Source organism: Anas acuta, chromosome 20 (assembly GCF_963932015.1).
Source record: "Anas acuta chromosome 20, bAnaAcu1.1, whole genome shotgun sequence".
NCBI classification, from domain to species: Eukaryota; Metazoa; Chordata; class Aves; order Anseriformes; family Anatidae; genus Anas; species Anas acuta.
In genome coordinates, this window is record NC_088998.1 from 8511885 (window position 1) to 8530015 (window position 18131).

Sequence of the window (18131 nt, forward strand, 5' to 3'; positions counted from 1 at the left end):
TCGATATCTGAACTCTCAGGGGGAGTAACCTCTGTTTCTATCCAGGAAATATCAGATTAAAATAAACACACTGAACGTTGCTCTGTGAAGAGCGAGTACGTTATTTACAATCCTTTAGTTTCAAGTTGGCATTATTCAAACATTTGATGTGTGCCTTGAGTCTTGTGTAGGAGTTCAGTGACAGAAAAGGTGAAACAAAAAGGAGGAAAATAGGGAGAGATCTGTCATATACAATTTTTGTTCTAATACTACATTGTACGCATTATTCTTGTCATCTGAGAATGTCAAAGCTCATTAAAAAATGTAGTTAAATATAAGAAAGCTCCATGAGGAAAATAATTCCTTTATTGGTAGGTTAACTGAATGCCAGAGTCATTCAGTTATTCCTCATTAGAACCAGACTGAACTCAGGAATAGAACTAGTCTCCAGCTTTGGCTACATAAAATGCTGTACAAGTTGCCAACAATGAAGATCTGCAAGTGGAATTTGGTTAATTGTGTCAGTCTGTAGGAACGCTTATTATTTTTTGGTATTACAATAGCTCCAAGAGTCCTGAGAGCTCTGCAACTGTGATCCCTTTGCACAAGGTGCTGGCTGAACACAAAGCAAAGAGGTGCTTCTGGCTTCAAGAACAAAGTCTTTCAGGAAATAGTTTTGACAAATTTTTTTGGTAGAAGTCTCTACTTCCTCATTCCCCACCACGCACTCCTCCATTCCTCTTGTTTTCCCCTTCATGCTGTCCCTGAATTGTACCAATGCAATTATTTGTGTAGCCCCATGTTAAACTAAACCAGGAAATGGATTTCAATTAAAACTAGTCCTCAGAAAACTATTTAACTCAGGCTAGCGCTCTGATCTGTGCCCTGCTGCAGATGCATGAGGAATGTTACAAGAAATGAGGTCCCATAAAGGCAAAACCATGTCAAACCATGCCCTTAACTTAGCTTTACCAGGACAGGGCTGCAACTTTACCTGGTGTGAAACAACATTTTGTTGTTAGCTTTGTTTAAATTAACACAAGCAAGCAGACTGTCAGTACACAAAATAACAGAACTGCTACCTCAGGTGATACTGTAAAGTTTTCAGAGTAGAATTTGCTAGCATTGCCAAAAAGTCATCCTTCCCCTTTCAGATTCAAAAATACCAACTCTCCGAAACACACAAAGGAAATAACCTTTAAACTCCATGTTTGTTTTTGCAGTGGCCTGACTGGAAAATAATTTCATCTGCCTTTAAAAAGAAAGCTGGGGGGGGATGTAAAACAAAGTAGAGACCATTTCCCTCCCACCACAGTTGTGCATCTATTATCTGACTCACCACTTCTGGGATTCCTTCTGGCAGCACTGGTTTTATTGCATTGAAAATTCAAGAGTGTGAAAAATATTCCCTATTTTCAGATGACTCTTCTGTTCTCTGTTTCGTTCAGGTCAGCATCCCTTCCTTTAGAGGTTTGGAACTAAAGCTTCAGAAAGTGCTGTTCTTAAGCCTTGTGAGAAGCACCAGCGCAGCAGAAGGGGGAAGGGAGAAATGAAAGGGGAGGAGAGTCCATATCTGAAGAGAGACTCCAGACTAGAGAAATTTTACTGACATCCATTCAGTATCCAGCAGGGACTCCTTCAAGGGCTTTTACTGAGATCCAAAGACTCGGGCAATTCACAGAGGCATTTACATGCAACGTCGCCTTCTGGGAGCTAAGGTATAACTGTACTCCTGGATAATAATAACAAAGAATACTACCAGACTCCTATTGAAATGTCAACCAGGCACTACTGTTCTAGAGAGTAACAAAGAGATGCTAATATAATTAATTATGAAGCCTCAGTACCCTCATTAACACTTCTTTAGTGCCTGGATCTTTGAAAATCAGCTGTATAAAGTGACTGGCAGAGTTAATTCCTTATAAATTGCCTCCTGTCACATCCCAGCACTGCAGCAAGTTCTCCCAGGCCTTGTCGATGCTAAGAAATCTGTTTAATGTGTTTTTATTTCTTTTTCAAGTACTGATGCAGTTGTACTGGTTCTTAAGGTGTACGCTGTTGAACAAGCAGGATTTTGTCAGGATGGGATAGTGCAAAACATAAATACCTTTAGACAGCCCCACTTCCATAACTGGTAGCATAAATAGGAAAAGTTTGAATCACTTGAACGGAAAACTAAGGACAAAAGAAAAACAGGAATGAGAGGTGTCACATAATTTGGCATTAAAATTTCCTGACTTTTCATTAAAAGTTTCCGGACCTTTCTTAAATTTGAGGATCGCAGCCAGTTTCTGGTGCTCTCTCCACTTACTGCCTTCACAACAGCATTTCAGCTCCAGGCCTCATTCCAATGCATGCTCCCTCCCAGCCACTCCCGCGTACAAATATATATTTCAATAGGCTTAGGCTACACGGGGTTCCAAAACCAGCATGTAATTGGTACAATTGTCTTTTACGCTTCTCCACAGAGAGCCACATTCATGCCTTCTTCAGCCCTGCTTTGTCATGGCCTCACTCCCTTTTTCTTTAAGTTAGACTGGGATCAGTACTCATGTTTTGGAAACCTACACAAACACTAAAGAAAAAGTCACACAAACTGGCTGTGTTCATAGTTCATTCTGTTATTTCTCAGTACCATTCATACTCCTACAGGATATAAACGCGCGATCTTTTACAGGAGATAAAAAGAAACTGATCATTACAAATCACTCAGCATTTTTTGCAGCAAAGAAGCACCGAATGCTGACATGCCAATCTGCCTGTACAGAACAGTCTGCTTCCCTCAATCTTCTGTGTGCTTTTGAGAAGATGATAATCCTCTTGCAGGGCATAATTTTGCAGTTACCTGCATGTGTTTGTATAACGTGCTCCAGAACCCTTCGGGAGTCTTGCTATACATGGCATAACAGACTAATCAAAATAGGATATTTTATTTGCCATTTCAGAAGTCGCTTTTGCAGTAAGCGCAAGATGATTTTGCTGGTCTAGCTAAACTGATAGCGTTCACACTCTTTAAATGGAGTTGAAGTTTATATCAATAAAAGCAGTCCTTGCAAATAGGCCTGTCTTTCCTACTGTATTTATTAACATCATTAGGAACATGATTTTATTCTCCACTCTTAGATTACGTATTTATAGCCCAGTAAAGCATTGATGTATTGATCATTGTGTTCCCATAAATCACGTGTAAGAAATTAAAGCAGCATGCTCTAAATTAAACATAAAGGTTTCTGAAGAGCAATCAAGAACTATCATGCAAATTCCATTTGCTTTCAAAAATATAAATTTGATGGGATTGAGTAGAATGTAACTACAGATCTCTGAACATCCTTTTAGAAGCAACACTTCTGCAAAGGATAGCCAGTTCTGTTCACAAAAATAAAACCTGTCTGCAGTGCTTTTTGAGACAGTCAGGTGCTTTATACATACCAATTCATGTTCCAATGACAGTTTGAGATACTTAAGACATAGTCGGTGTTGATAAAGTGATGTAGAGAACAGATAAATAGTTTTTAGTCATGCGTGATCGCTGAATATGGAATTAATTTAAGGAATCACAGTGTTTTCTTCCCTGTTGTCAGCGCTGCAAAGGGTCAGCTACCGTTTAAGGGTGGCATGCCAGATTGTAGTTTTGTTTCTGAGATTAGACGGTGAGCATGCTGGTATAAACTCAGCAGGAACTAGGGGATGCTGTGTCTAAAAGCAGAGAGACACTGCCAATCACCTTGTTGACAGTGTCTTGCCTCTATCCAAGACAGAGGCTCCCAGCTGCCACTGCATTTGGGGCACCACGACAGCCAGGAACTGGGATCCTGAGGCTTTCACAGATGCCTCTTTCGATATGCCACGGCTCTTGGCCCCGTGCCAGCTCCTACTTGCCATTCAAAATCTGCCTGCATGGAGCCTTTGCGCCCCTGTGGTGGTAGCTTGCTGACACCTGCAACAAAGCACGCTTTCCCTACGCTCCTTCTCATTTTGGTCACATTTTGACTTGAATCTCTTATTGTCAATGTGGGAATGACTGTGTGACAGGCGACACCTGTACTGTGCATGAAGTCATACCCATAATATTTGTAAGGTTTGAAAGGGACCCCCTCCCAGTGCTAATTCTACAAAGCATAACGGTTCTCTGAGTAATGGAAATGGATTATTTTTATAAGATATCACACAAATCTCTGTGTAACTACTTCAGAAACGAGCCAATGTGTTACTTGCCAAAATTCAGAATACGGTTTTCAAAGCAAAAAGGGCAGAGCATTTGCAGAGACAGAAGGGACAGGGAACAGGAGGTCAGAAGTTACAGAAAGATGTATGAGCCCTTTATGAATGACACTGGAGAAGCAAGAGCTGGAGGATTCACACAGCTTGAGGTAACACTTTGAATCCACGCAAGGACCTGCACTCTCATTAAGCTTCTGAGCATCTGGCTGGCTGCACAGACACCGTGTTCTGAACACAGCACAGTTGTGGTGACCTTTCTTTCCTTCAAGTTTAGTGAATGTGTGAACACCTGATTTTTAAATCAGGGATCTCTAACTAAAAGAAAAAAAGATCTGTACATTAGCAATGCATGCACAAAATACCCGTCAAATAAATCTGGAACAGTGCTCTGCCATTTAGGAACTTAGGTTCTGTTTTTAATTCTGCCATAAATTCCCAGCATGGTTTCGTACGTCATTCAACCCTTACCCCTAAAATATCCCATCAAAAAACGGCACCAGCAGTTCAGTACCTCGCAGAGCTGGCAAGGGTAAAATAAATGCTTGTGGCGTGATCGGAATGCAAGATAAGAAGCATCACAAGTAAGAGCACAGATAAGCAGACTTCAGAAAACTCATTACTACTGGTCCTGCATTTGAACTCCTCAGTCACCACCTCCACTAGCACGATAGGGTGCTACTATCACTAAAAATTTTCCAGGATGGCATACAGCAAGCTATTGGTGAATTCTAAAGGAGTATCCTTTAGAATACCACTGCAGATGTAAGGGGCTTTCCACTGCATGTCCTTTTGGGTAGTATCTGCTTATTTGTCCTCTTACCTTTCACACTTGTACTATCTTGATTCTTCTTCTCAAGGGATGCCTCCATTTCATGCAAACCTCACGGCCTCTAGGTCAGTAGAGCAACCAACCTTACTCTAAAGCAAATGACACTCAAGACCTCGTTCAAAACAGTTCCGAAGTAACTGATCGGGTACTGTCAAGCACAGAACATCAGCAGAAAGCCAGTTTAACCTCTGTGTTGCATACTCAGGCTAATTCAAAGGCAATGCAGTTAAGTACCCAGGTCTCAGCCAAACCAGGTTTGTCATGCTCTGCAACCTTGTTTGAAAGGAGCAACCAGGGAAATGGAATTAAGGCCTGCTGGTTATACCAGTTGGGAAAACAAGTGCATTCTGGAGTGACATGTTTCTTTCATATAAACCCTTTTTATTATTTGAAGAGTTTTGTTGCTTGGCTTTAAAAAAGAAATAAAATGAAAAGATGTAAAAAGTACTGTTCCCCTGAACAGAACCCATCAATCAGAGAAAGGCAATGCCTTTGATCCCATTTCAAGCCTCTCGCTGCCAATCTAAGCCCCAAGAGTTCTTTCTCATGGCCAGAAATTCCTTTCTCGTTTGAGCTATGCACGTCGGTTTCTTCATTCTCACTTGCATGTTTGGGGAGAAGGAAACAGGGAGAAAGGTGTAAATGGGAAAAGCTCAGCAATTTCTCTCTATTTTGGGTAGAGACCACTGTTTCAGCTACCTAGGGCCTCAACACAGTTCAGTTATTTCATTTACCACAAATAGAGGACAGCTACTGTACCCACTTATGGGCAAATTTTTAGCAAAATTCAGCCTAGAATATTTGGTTTGCACCAGGTCATATAAGTTATACCCCCAGCATGCATGCTTTGTTGTATCTCAGTCCTTTTTTTTTTTTTTTTTAAAATACTTTCTCCCCCAGTGCTTCTTCCCACAGTGCTTTCTCTTTACCTTAGTCTTCTCTTGTTCTTGTTTTCTGATGCTGATTTGCTCCAATATGTAAAAGTGAAAACTTATTAATACTTTGTCTCATGAAACACAAAGAGAAAACAGATCAGCACTGTAGTAGTAACAGCCACTTTACAGACACTTAGTAGCCTCAGGCTAGTAAACCCCCTCCCCCAATTATCCTTGATTTTGCCCTATTTCCAGTGTAGCGTTACCACATCAGAACATTCGTGCATCTGATGTTGCCACGCCAGAAAGAAAATGCGAACTACGATTTATTTAAATACCGTTGATAAATTAAAGCTCCAGCAAATCAGAGATATTAGAATAATAACAAAAAAAATTAAACTACAATTACTTAGAACAGTCATCTTCTGGGGCTATTTGCTTGTTTGTCATCCTTGGGGGAAGAGAAGTCCAGACATGCACAATATTTTTGGGGAACACGTACTACATTCGCAGTAACTTTGCATATTACTTACTGAGAAAAAAACGTTGATTTATTTTTGCTCTGTTTCACATATTCAAATTCCAGTTTTCTTATCTCACTTTGCCATCTCAAAAACAAAACAAAAATTACAAAAAAAAGCTTTTCTCTTCAGATTCACTCTGACAAGCTAAAGTTTTTAAACTGCAGTCTGTAGGATGCAAACTGTATATAAATTTACACTTGGAATATTTAGTCTACTACCAAACAGTAACGTGCCTTGGCAGTTCTAATACACCAATTAAAGATAATTTAGTGATGACTGAAGATGATCTATTTATAGATGATAAATCTTTCTTTTACGCTTTAGGAACTTCTTAAAAAAGCAACACACTATGCTACTGGGTTCAAGTATTTCATGCCAGTTATTCAACATAAAGCAAACCTGAAAAATAAACCCCCCTACTTCCTGCAGTGTAACTATTCGCAGCAGTGAAGTTATTCAAACAATGCTCACTTTACATTTTAATAGTGGTGTTGAATTTGAAAACAGATTTATTTCACTCATTAAGGGATGAACTAACTTGTTGCCGTATCTTCAAATACTTACGATACCTTCAACAAGTCTGCTGATCTCTTAAAAAATAAACTTTTCTCCTGCCATACCAGGATTTCACCAGTGACACTACCAGAGCCACATCCATTCTCGGGAGCACTTTCTCTGTATCCTGTCAGCTTTATTTTGACTTACAGACCCAGCTCCCTCCCTGCAATAGCAGGAATAGCTCTGCTCAAGTTCACGCATCCACGCCTGCTTATGCCAGGGCTAAATTTACCCTCAGCGTTCACCGAGAAGCTGTTCCAGTGGAGGTGCAATTGGAAAAACCCCTGTAAGCAGACATACCTGTGAGAAAGCGCTGCTTTAGCAGCCTGGCACACCGGGGAGCGTGGCTGCAGCCACAACACGGCCTGACCCTGAGGCAGGCGAGGCCGGGCTCTCTTCTACCTTTTTTTTTTTTTTTTCCTCCTTTCTGCCTTTTTCTCCTTTCTGCCCTGCAGCGAGGCGGAGCAGGAATCCCCCCACAGCACAAAGCTCCGCAGCTCCCTCGCCAAACCCCAGCGGCTTCGCAGCGCCAGGGAGCCGAGCAGCGGGCTCTGCTGATCCCCCTGCCCCGTCCCCTCGGGAAGCGCACACCACGGCCGCCAAGCGAGGCGGCCAATTTCAAATTAAGTTTAATAAGGCACGAGCCGGCCCCGGAGGGCTGCGGGGCGCTCACGGCGGCACCTCACGAGGGGCGCCCGCGGCTCTGCAGCGGCCCCGGGGGTGCGACCCGAGTGGTCCTGAGCGCTGCGGGGCTTCTGCGAACAGCGGAGCTCTCCTCATGCAGCGGGGCTCTCCCCAGCCACCAGAGCTCCCCTCCGCCATCGCGGCTCTCCTCAGGCAGCGGCTCCCTCACGACGCCCCCCCGGCGCCATCTTAAGTCCTGGCACCCCCTGCCCGCGCCGCCCCTCGTGTCTCCAGCGGCGCCCGCCGTTGCCCAGCGTGGAAACGGCCGCACGGAAAGAGAAATCCCTGCCCAAACACCACGGCGGACCCGTCCCCAGCACAGCCGCGGCTTTCCCCAAGAAGCCAGCCGGGACGCCCGCCGGCAGCCACCTCGCTCCCTTCTCCGCCACGAGCCCTCGTTGCCCTTCCCCAACATGGCGCCGCCGGCCTCACTTCCCGCCCGCGGTGACGTCATCGCGCAGCGCCTCGCCCGTCTCCATGGCAACGGCTGTGGGGGCCGCCATGTTGGCGGACGGCTCGGCTCCCGGTGCCGCGGTGCCGTCGCTGTGGAGAAGCGACCGGAGCCTGCGCTGCGAGGCGGTGAGAGGCACCCGCCGGGCCCCGGGGCCGTTGCGGCCCCGCTCCGCACCTCCAGAGGCCGGGAGCCGCCGGCATGGCCACAGGCGGGCGGCCCCGGTGCTGACGGGGCAGCGGCGGCCCGCTCTGCCCGCCCGGGGTCCCGGCGCCTCCCCTCCCTCCCCTCCCTGCTCTCCCCTCTCCTCGCCCGCCCGTCAGGGCCCGGCACCGATACCGGGGAGCTTCCCGAGGCTGCTGGGCCCGAGCTCGCTCCAGTTCGCTGCCTCTGCCCCTTGGCAGCTTTTTCTCGTCAGGCCCTTTGTGCAGATTGGCCCAGAAACACGCGTGCGGCTGCCACAAAGCCAGTCCGAGAGGCAGCAATAAACACTACGCTTGGCATCGTGCTCAGTTTCTACCCGTGGAGGCTCGCGCCCGGTTTGGTTTTGCTCATCCTCTGCGCTCCGTGCTGCAGAGCTCGCTGCCTGGATTGGAGCAGTACCCAGGCCTTGTGTCAGGTCGTGTGAAGGTGACGAACATGTCACCAGCACCCGGAGAATTACAAGGGCACCCTGCTTTTAACCATGAACCTGAGATGTGCGAGCGTTTCTGAAAGTCTCTGTGGAGAGCTGGAAAAGGGAAGGTGCTCTGAATGCTTTGTGTGGCGCTCTCTTTCTGTTTGGCTTATAGTGTCTGTCTTCTCTTCCTAGAAAAGCTGCCAGACTGGGAAAATTTCTACAGCAGAAGCTGCGGTACAGTCGCAGACTAGTCAGGATGCCAGTGTACAAACGGATCAAAGTATAGATGCTGCCCAAGCCTTCCAGCAAGATGTCCAAGTAGATTACACTAGCCTTCTACTATTCCTTCAGAGAGTGGAGGATGTTGTTATCAAAGAGCTGAATAAAAACTGGACAAGTCGTGCCTTTGATGGCTTTGAAGTGAACTGGACAGATCAGAATGAAGCAGTAAGTTGACGGCATGCAGAGTCTTGTCATTACCCAAGGAGAGCTGGTTGCAGTGGCTCTGACTCGTTAGTTCTGTTTCTTAACTGCTGTGATTATTTGTGCCAGATTCTAATAACTAAAAAATAGATTTTTTTCCTGCCGCTTTCTCCCTTGCTTTTCACTTGCCCTTGCTTGGTAAGGCTGTTCCTGTCAGTGACTGTTGCAGCAGCTTTATGAGGAGGAAGCGTGCAGCTGGTGTGGGCTTATCTTCAGCTCCCAGTAGCCCCTTCAGAGCGTGCCAGACAACGAGTTATCTAAGAGCAGTTGGAAGTCAGTGATTTGGCAGCTCTTCCTGTTTAGATTATATTTGTTTAGTGTACTGTGTTGAAGAGTGGGAGCAATTTGTATCCGTCAGTACACGCTGGTACAGTCATTTCCAAATCATTTCTGGTGAAGCTTAGTGAGGGCAGAAATCATAAAGGGGGCTGGCCTGTCGTAAGTTCTCATGGTGCATCCCTCCTGACTTGTCATGCAGACCCTGATGTGTGCACTCTACCGGAGGTGATTATCAAGGGATGGTTAATTTGGTAGGGTCACGTGCTTGTTTTTTTTCTTTTTCACATGTAATTGCTACTTTGATAGACAGGAAGCCTAAACTGTAACCATACAACCGTATCCAGGGACAGGCACAGATCTCGTTTCGCTGTGTTCAGAGATGATTGCTTCAGTGCTTGAATTTGATCTCTTCCAGGTGCTGTGTTTGCATACGTTGTCATACCCCGAGGCTCAGGATCAACACCTGCAGGTTACCAGCGTCTCGTGGAATGCAACTGGATCCGTTCTTGCATGCTCGTATGGCCGGTGAGTATCCGACTGGCTTTGAGAACTTAACTGAGGTCGCTGTGACATTTCAGGCTGACCTGAGATTTCCATATGTTCCCTTTCTCTGCAGTAATCAACTAGATATAAACACATCTTGTTCATGTTAAAAAAAACAACACCCTTCATTCAAAGAAAACACATCTCAGGGCAGTCTTAAATTATGGCATTTATGTCTTCTACTTTTTTCCATGTGAAATGGATATGTATGCTTTTACTGATCTGTGTCTAGATAGATTCTGTTTGGAAGAAGAATGCAAACACATTGCAAGTGTAGGTGGGTGAGCTTTGAAGCACATACTTGTGTTCGTTGAAGATCGTGTTGTTTTAATGTGCTCTCTTAGCACCCCAGCTGAACCTGCCACCTGTTCACGTGTGACCCTGGTGCCGTGAGCATGTGCTAACAAACATTTAAGAATCTCTGAAATGAAGGTTGGACAAAACGTTCATCTAATCTAGTGAACGTCTGTAACAGCGTCTCTTTTCTGTACCTTACCGTTGTCCTTACTCAGTTCTTTTTCTACTATTGTTTCCTTAGACTAAAAGCCCTGGCAAAAAGTGATTCCAGTAATGAGGGGATAGGGAAAAGTAAAACAGGACAAACCTGTGTGCTGCTTGCCTCTTCTGCTCTCCCAGTCTACAGCTATTGCCAGATTAGAATATGGTTTCTAGGTCTGTGGTTACCCTCAGTAGAATTCCCTGCTGTGAATTTATGCAGTCTCTCTGAATCTTTGAACTTCTAGCATCTACAACAGTCTTTAGTAAGGAGTTTCAAGCTCAACTGCACACCGTATGAAAAAATTGCTCCTTTTATTTACTCAGTATCTCTTCCAGTAAAAGAAATACAATCATCAAGTAAAAGCAGAAGCCAGGTTCAGAACAATTGCTTCCTGTCCTGGCTGCTCACTGTGCTGCAGATCTCTGTCCTCTGTATCAGTGCCGTGTAGCAAGATGTCACGTTGCTCAGCGTGCTAACAACAGGACACCCAGATCCTGCACGAAGGCCTCTGTCAGCCCCCCAGGGAGCTCTTTACCATTACCTGCACGTGTCAGAACAGCTTCTCAGATGTGCCACCTCAAAGTACCTTCCTGGTAGACCCCTCTACTTTCAGAAAATGCACTGCATTACAGCTGTTTGCTGGGATATAGAGTGGTTTGTTCTGCCCCTTTACATTTTGGTAAGCATGCAGTGAATGAACCAGCTAGAGCTAACAAAGCAAGCAGGGTGGCAGGTGTGTTTTAGTAGCCCAGAGAAGTAATTCCTGAGAGCCACCAGTGGCCAAGAATCATTTTGGGCATGAGACTGAAATGAAATCTGTAGAACTGGGGTGTGTGATGTGATTTGTGCGGGGTACTCAACTCCATTTGGGGGTTGTGAAGAAGGCTCTCTGTTCCCATGGAGGCACCTGGACTTCAAATCATGCTGCCTAGCTCAGCCCCAGTCAGTCCGCCAGGTAAGACAGTTCCTCACGGTGCGTTCTCAGACCCTGAGTCTTTGAGTGCTTGTTTAGAGGAAGAATGGCTTGCAAATCAGGCTGCCTGCATATCAGCAGCAATTTGAGCTCTCTGCATTTTCATTCCCAAGTATTCATAGGAACTTTTTGTGTGCTCTTTAGTTGTTCCCACAATTTGAATGGCTGGTAGATCTTGGCACAGTGAATCCATGTGAGATTTCCTGGCAGGCACATTGTTCAGTCAGTGCACTGAGATGCACGGTGTGTATATGAGCCTTCAGAGATGTTGCATCACCTCATGATTCCTTGAGCTCAGTTTTCCTTCTAGCCACAAAGCAACAAGTGTATAAATGGGTGGGACATATCAGAGCTCTGCTCGGACTAGAATTCGCCTCATATCAGACAGATAAGGTGTAGCTTTCTCTTCTTTAGGTTGGCTGATGGGGACTGGAGCACAGAAAAATCCTACGTTTGTACTTGGAATCTGGACAGAAGAGGGTTGGATCCAAAACACCCTGACCTAGTGGTGGATGTTCCCAGTTCTGTCCTGTGCCTGGCTTTCCATCCCTCCCAGCCTTCACTGATAGCTGGTAGGTTCGATCTTACGTGCGATTTACCCTTGTTTCTTCAGCTTGGATCAGTTTTTTCTCTCTCTCACCTCAGCCTAAGATTCCTTGTAACAGTAACGGCATTGCAGCTCCACACCCAGAGGAACCAGGGCTAACAAATGCACTTTGGCTTCTGAACTGGGAGCTGGAACTCCACTGCATTTTTCAGTGACATCTGCCTTTATATCAGAGAGATAGCTTAGAGAGAGAGAGAGAGGCAAATTCAGCCCTAGCTGCGAGTAGGAGGAGTGTACTTACCTTGGTAGAGACGCATTCTCTTCCACCAGAGCTGACTGTGCCCTCTATGGCTGCCTTTGAAGTTGTGGGGCTTGTTTCCACCAGCGCTTCATGGCTGCATCTGGCACACTTTGGGCTGAGGGCTGCAGTTCCCAGGACACCGGCCATGCTGGCAGCGAGAGAAGTTCCCCCAGTTCTGCTCTAGCAACAGAGCAAACTGCCCGTGGCATTGCCTGTGCTGTGCACTATTGGATCTCACATGCTTGTTGGTATCTTGTTCCTCTCAGGTGGCCTGTTCAGTGGGGAAGTGGTGGTGTGGGATACCAGCAGAAGAGAAGACCCTTTGATCTGGAGGACGGGGCTGACTGATGACACTCACACCGATCCCGTCTATCAGGTGAGAGAACACCCACAGTAGACGTGGCTGGGGGAGGAGAGGGTTGGCAGTGCTCTATTTTACGCCTTCATTTCGTGTTCACCTTGTTGGCACTTCACCTGAAGCTCTCAGGCCGCTGTGTTCTGTTTTGGTTAAATATTTTTCCCTTGCTCTAACACCTGAAGTGGCAGTTGTTGAATCAGACACTTTCTTTGTAAAAATAACTTCTCATTGTTCAGGCTAAGTGAAGAGCAGGCCTGTGCCTGTGCTTTACCTGTTCATTGGTGCAGACAAAGCCAACGTCTGCACCTGTCTAGCAGCTGTCTGTGTGCCAGCTCCCGGGGAAGTGGGTTTGGTACCGAGGTGACCGAGTGCCACCTGGCTCTGCTGCCAGGTTGTCTTGCAGGACTGGGTACTGCAGGCTGCTGAGGGGGCGGTTGATTCTGGCAGTCCCCACTTCATGAACTCCTCACGTTTGGAACAGGTGAGCTGGTTACCTGATGCCAAGCACAGAAACCACGTCCAGCTGCTGAGTGCATCGACAGACGGAAAGGTGCTGGTGTGGAGGGAGGAGCGCAATGGGCGGCTGGCCTTGGCTGAAGGGTTTGCGCTGGTGGCTCAGCAGATCCCTCGTATTGCTCAGCTGAAGAAGGTGAGTTCAGTGGCTCAGCAAAGCCTCATCTAACAAAAATGCTTCAGCTCTAGAGCCCGGGTGGCAGACTTCGCCCTTTCACATGAGAAGGGATAGGAAAAGCCCCCACTTTGAACACAACCCTTGGTCCCATCTCCCTTCCTGGAAAGACTGGCAACAGCTGAGGTTTTGCCACGGTCTAAAGTTGCTGGGATGGAGAAGAGACCTTGCTTGTAATAAAACTTCACCCAAATCCCATTGAGGGTGGGGGCTGCAAAGGTTGAAGGCTGAGCAGAGAACATCTCGGTCCCTGACAGGCTGGTTCACGCTGCTCTGCCTGCACCTGCACTGTCAGGGCCCCCAGCACTCACAACAGGTTTGTTTTTTTCTCCTAGCTCACGTGGGGAGAGGTGGCTGTGGGTGTGACCTCGCTCTCCTTTTCACACTTCGATCCCCGCGTGTTCATTGTTGGTGTGGAAGGCGGCTACTCACTGAAGTGCTCCATGGCAGCAGAGACTCCGGCTCTCCACCGGACGGGTTCCTCGGTCCTGCTCAGGGCACCAGCAGAGCTCGCCTTCTCCCCCCATGGTGGGCCGGTGTACTCCGTGAGCTGCTCCCCCTTCCACAGGCAAGTGCTGTAATCAAACACTGCTGCACCTTGGTACAGGTCACTGCCTGGCTCTAAACATCCATTTGCAACTAACTGGGGTTTCGCATGTGTACAAGTCCCAAACAAGGGGCACCTGGCACCAGGAACTTGAGAAATAACTTCTTCCAGGACGACCAGTGTGCATTGGCTCTGGTGAAGCTGCACACTCAGGTACACTGAACGAGGTCAGAACAGGAGCAACACAAAACAGCATTTGCGTTCAGGCCAGCGTAGAGCATTAGCACCCTCCTTAGATCATCCCATAATACTAAAGAGCAATTTGAAGTCAAGGGGTGCATCTCAATAAAGTAATTTACTTCATCAGGGCTGAGCTGCTCTGCCCGTTATGTGTCTTACTCATAGCTGCCTGAATTTAGCTGAGCTGCTCACATCTCTGCCTGCTGCTTACCCACCCTGGGAGAGGCCCCGAGCTGTCTTTCCACGAAACGTGCTGAGGGCCCAGGTCTGCAGTTACTTTGCATGAGACAAACGCTGCTAACAACGCCGGGCTCTATATCAGCAGTTCTCAGGCATCTCTGGCCCACAACCCACCACACTGAGTGGACAACATGAGCCCTCATTAAACTTAATTGCGAGTGCTAACAAAGCTGTGCTTCTACAGCCCACGTCCCAGAGCACAGCTTGGAAAGTGCTGCCGTAGGAAACAGCCAGATACTGGCAAAATAGGAATAGTGGCCAAGGTCACGCCCCGTGAGTGAGTTTTGTTCCATGTCTTTAGCAATAAAGCCTACCAAGCTGTTTCTGGCCCCCCAGGAATCTCTTTCTGAGTTGTGGGACTGATGGACAAGTTCACCTGAACTCCATGCTGCAGACACAACCCCTCCTTTCGCTTCAGTTATCCAAGAAGTACCTCTTCTGCATACGCTGGTCTCCAGTTCGGCCACTGGTCTTCGCAGCTGCTTCCGGAGAAGGTAAGTAACGCTAGGTGTCTGTTCTCAGACAGAAAATTTAATTTTGTGCTGGGTATTAATTGATACGAGTCAATTGTACTGATTAGCATATCCCACAAGCAGAGAGCAACGACCATTGTTTGCACTGTGCAATTAGTGCAATGGAGTCATTTCTAACTCTAGCAAGATGACCTCAGGAACAGCCCTTCTTTACTTTCAATCATACCAGGTTGCTACAGCAGCTTACAGGGATGTAACGTGGCTGAAACTGATCTCTGGTCTCCTTGTTTTGATGTTTATTTCTAGAGCTAAGAGTGTAAAAGAAGTAAATGGGATTTTTTTTCTTTAGAAAATTACCCCAATATTTTTGAGTCAAGGAATGGAGATTTCACAAGAGTTTAGGCAGCTGCTTTCAGGTCTCTGACAGCAGAGTAAATACGCACTGCCTTGCAGTGATGGCAGCTATTTGTTACAGTGTAGACATCATCCGAGGGAAGGGGGAACATGCTAAAAAGAACATCTGTAAGTGTACCAGACTAAGCAGATAATATTCTGCTGTTAAGTGCAAAGTCTGTTACCACGCAGCAGTCAGAAGTGTTTCTGTTTTACAGGAGACGTGCACCTGTTTGATTTTGCGAAGAGCTCCCAGAAGCCTGCTGTTTCCATAAAGCAGGCTGCGGCTGAATGCCCTGTGTACTGCTTGGAATTCAACATCAAGCAAACTCAGCTCTTGGCAGCAGGGGATGCTACCGGTACAGTCAGAGTCTGGCAGCTGAGTTCTGACTTTATGGAGCAGGGACCCAGGGAGATGACTCATCTGGAGCAGCTGGCAAGCGAGACCACAGACTGAAACACTGGAACAGCAACGGAACCAGCTGCGGGGAGCTTGTAACTACTCTGCCTCCACGAAAAGTTCCCATTCACCTGTTCCACAGCATTAACCTGCAAAACATGTAGCCATGGTCACAGCTGGAGTTTCATCCACATCAGTTAAATTTGCATTTAACCATTAAACACGAGATGATGTGGTTCGACCAGTAACTTTTATTGAAGCACACTGCAATGTTTGTTTTCCCTAAGAGTCTTAAGCTAAGCAGTTTAAGGTTACATCATAAAGAGACACTGATTATTGTAGAGCACAAAGAGAGAGACACATGCAGAGCTACAGTCAGCAAACGTGAGCATGTTCCTTGTATCGTTCGGTACTAGTGTTCTGTATCAATTCACAAAGAGTGAACGTGTAAATTCTATGTAGTCGTAGGCAGAAGGAAGTTCTCTGCCCTTGCCATCCATGTAGGGCTTCATGTGAGAAATGCAGTAATCGGCTTGTTCCCGGGTCAGGTTCTGAAAGACAAAGACAGCGCTGAGGTGGAGACGGGCTCTGAGGCTGCTGCTGGGCGCAGACACGCAGCCCTCCCCCTTCCTGAGGGCACGCAGCTTGGAGCAGAAGCCAGAGCTCTAGAACTATGCCCAGCATGGAAATGTTCCATTTCTGTGCGTGTTAAAGGTTGGAAGGTCTGACACAAGTCTTCCCACCAAAGAGACTACAGAACAGGTAACTGATAGGAAGAACAACCTCTTCATTTCTCTGCCAGCTGCTGGGGTTCAGGTAGGAAAAACTTCCCATCTTGGCAGGGCAGTGAGAGGAGGAGATGTTCACACTAAGTAAAGATGCTTAAATTTCTCCTTGGAATGATTGTCTGGAGAAACATCTCCCTCTAATCTCCCAAATTGTTAGAGGAAAGCACCCTGTGAATGCACTCCCTTCTCAGGCCTTTGGGGAGCTCTTGTTTTACTCAACCCAAGTAGTTCTTGGGCAGTTAAAGCTTCTCCCTCTGGAGAGCCAAGGAAGCAGAGGGATAGGGTTGTTCTGCATTTTGCAGAGGGTACCATTGCAGGTTCAGAACTGATTCTGCTACAGTAACATGAACTTCCAATTAGCTGCTCTTTGTTAACGATCTATGAACAAAAAGCCTCTATCTGTTCCTAGGGGCCACAACTGGTACGTACCTGGTAGAGCTCCTCCTTGGTCACGTAGGGCTTCCCTTCTGAGCTGAGGGCACGGAAAGCACTCTCAATCTCCTCGCTGGATTTCACGTTTTCTGTCTCCCTGCTGATCATAAACGCCATATACTCCTGCAGCGAGACGTGTCCATCCCTGCCGGTGAAACAAAACAGCGCGTGAACGCTGCCGTCCGTTACAATCCAGAAGAATGCAGTTCCCTCCTGAGAGAGGGGCTCTCCACAATAAACAAAAGCAAAGCTCTTGGCCTGTAAGAGACTTTGCAGCTAAACCCCACAGAAGATACTGATACCAAAGCCTGCAATAGAAACACAGAAGGTCCAATCCACGTACCTGTTGGGATCGACAGTGTCAAGAATAGACTCAAATTCGGGGTCTGGCTCTCCTTCCTCAACCATAGGCAGGTCGTAGCCAAGGGAGCGCAAGCAAGACTTAAACTCCTGGTGATTAAGTCGTCCAGATTTGTCCTTGTCAAAGTGCCTAAAAACACAAAACCAAAGCTCACATTCTTAAGCGTCAAATTGAGTGATTGACAGCTACACGCACGGCTGAAAACTAGCACATGATAACCAGCCCACCATTCTGGACAAATGAGCTTGAATCAATAGACATTTCCTATCTAACACACATAAAAATGAAAGCCTAAGTTCTTTGCTTAAAAAGCATCAAAACCCGACTATATTCCCATCTGGAATTCACTGGCACTCCTGGTTCCTACACTGCCATGCCCACAAGTGAGCGTGCCCAGGAAAGCCTCGTGTAGCTGCGGCTGTGCCCGGCCAGCAGCGGGTGTATCCGAATCTCTGCCATCTGGCAGAGACGAGAGCAGCTCAACACAAAACTGGGCAGACAATAAGGGAGCTGCAAACAGAGCAGTCAGAGAATCCTGTGAACAGGGGCCATCCACATGCCAGAAATATCTCACAAGCATTCCTCTGGCATGCGTTTCCTGCCACTCACTTGAACATCATGCTGAACTCCTTCAAGGCCTCCTCAGTGACTCCAGTCGTGTTTCTGTAAAGGAAGAAGCAAAGCTAGTGAACGGTTCCTGAACTGCAGACCTCTGCTGGGATCCCAAACCAGCCAGCTGCATCAAAAGGTGAGGACATGTGAGCAGACAAAATGTTCCATCACCACAGCCCAACAGAATAAATCAGCTCCTGCAAGACATCATTGCTAACGGCCAACAGGAACCAC

The 18131-nt window shown here is 46.8% G+C and overlaps 2 protein-coding genes across 12 annotated transcripts in view; one reads left to right on the plus strand and one right to left on the minus strand.

The window, feature by feature from the left end:
- The first annotated feature begins 8095 nt into the window (after nt 1-8095).
- On the plus strand, nt 8096-15958 carry DYNC2I2 (dynein 2 intermediate chain 2). The gene is made up of 9 exons (XM_068657475.1): nt 8096-8249; nt 8933-9187; nt 9918-10027; nt 11932-12089; nt 12632-12741; nt 13205-13372; nt 13747-13979; nt 14775-14932; nt 15523-15958. The coding sequence occupies exons 1-9, from the start codon at nt 8148-8150 to the stop codon at nt 15759-15761; spliced, it is 1533 nt and encodes a 510-aa protein (XP_068513576.1). The 5' UTR covers nt 8096-8147; the 3' UTR covers nt 15762-15958.
- SPTAN1 (spectrin alpha, non-erythrocytic 1) overlaps nt 15936-18131 on the minus strand; it is a 48648-nt gene continuing 46452 nt past the window's right edge. For all 11 annotated transcript variants that reach the window (XM_068657463.1, XM_068657470.1, XM_068657469.1 and 8 more), the window contains 4 exons: nt 17895-17948; nt 17268-17414; nt 16922-17069; nt 15936-16255 (listed from right to left, as the gene is read on the minus strand). In XM_068657463.1, the coding sequence (XP_068513564.1) occupies nt 16130-16255; nt 16922-17069; nt 17268-17414; nt 17895-17948 (475 nt within the window). In that variant the 3' untranslated portion in view covers nt 15936-16129. The remainder of the gene's footprint in view (nt 16256-16921; nt 17070-17267; nt 17415-17894; nt 17949-18131) is intronic.

Excerpts from the sequence above, each read along its gene's own strand:
- DYNC2I2 (XM_068657475.1), top strand. The coding sequence starts at position 8,148 with ATGGCAACGGCTGTGGGGGCCGCCATGTTGGCGGACGGCTCGGCTCCC. Across the intron at positions 12,090-12,631 it reads CCAGCCTTCACTGATAGCTG|GTGGCCTGTTCAGTGGGGAA; the intron begins GTAGGTTCGATC and ends TGTTCCTCTCAG. Across the intron at positions 13,373-13,746 it reads GTATTGCTCAGCTGAAGAAG|CTCACGTGGGGAGAGGTGGC; the intron begins GTGAGTTCAGTG and ends TTTTTCTCCTAG.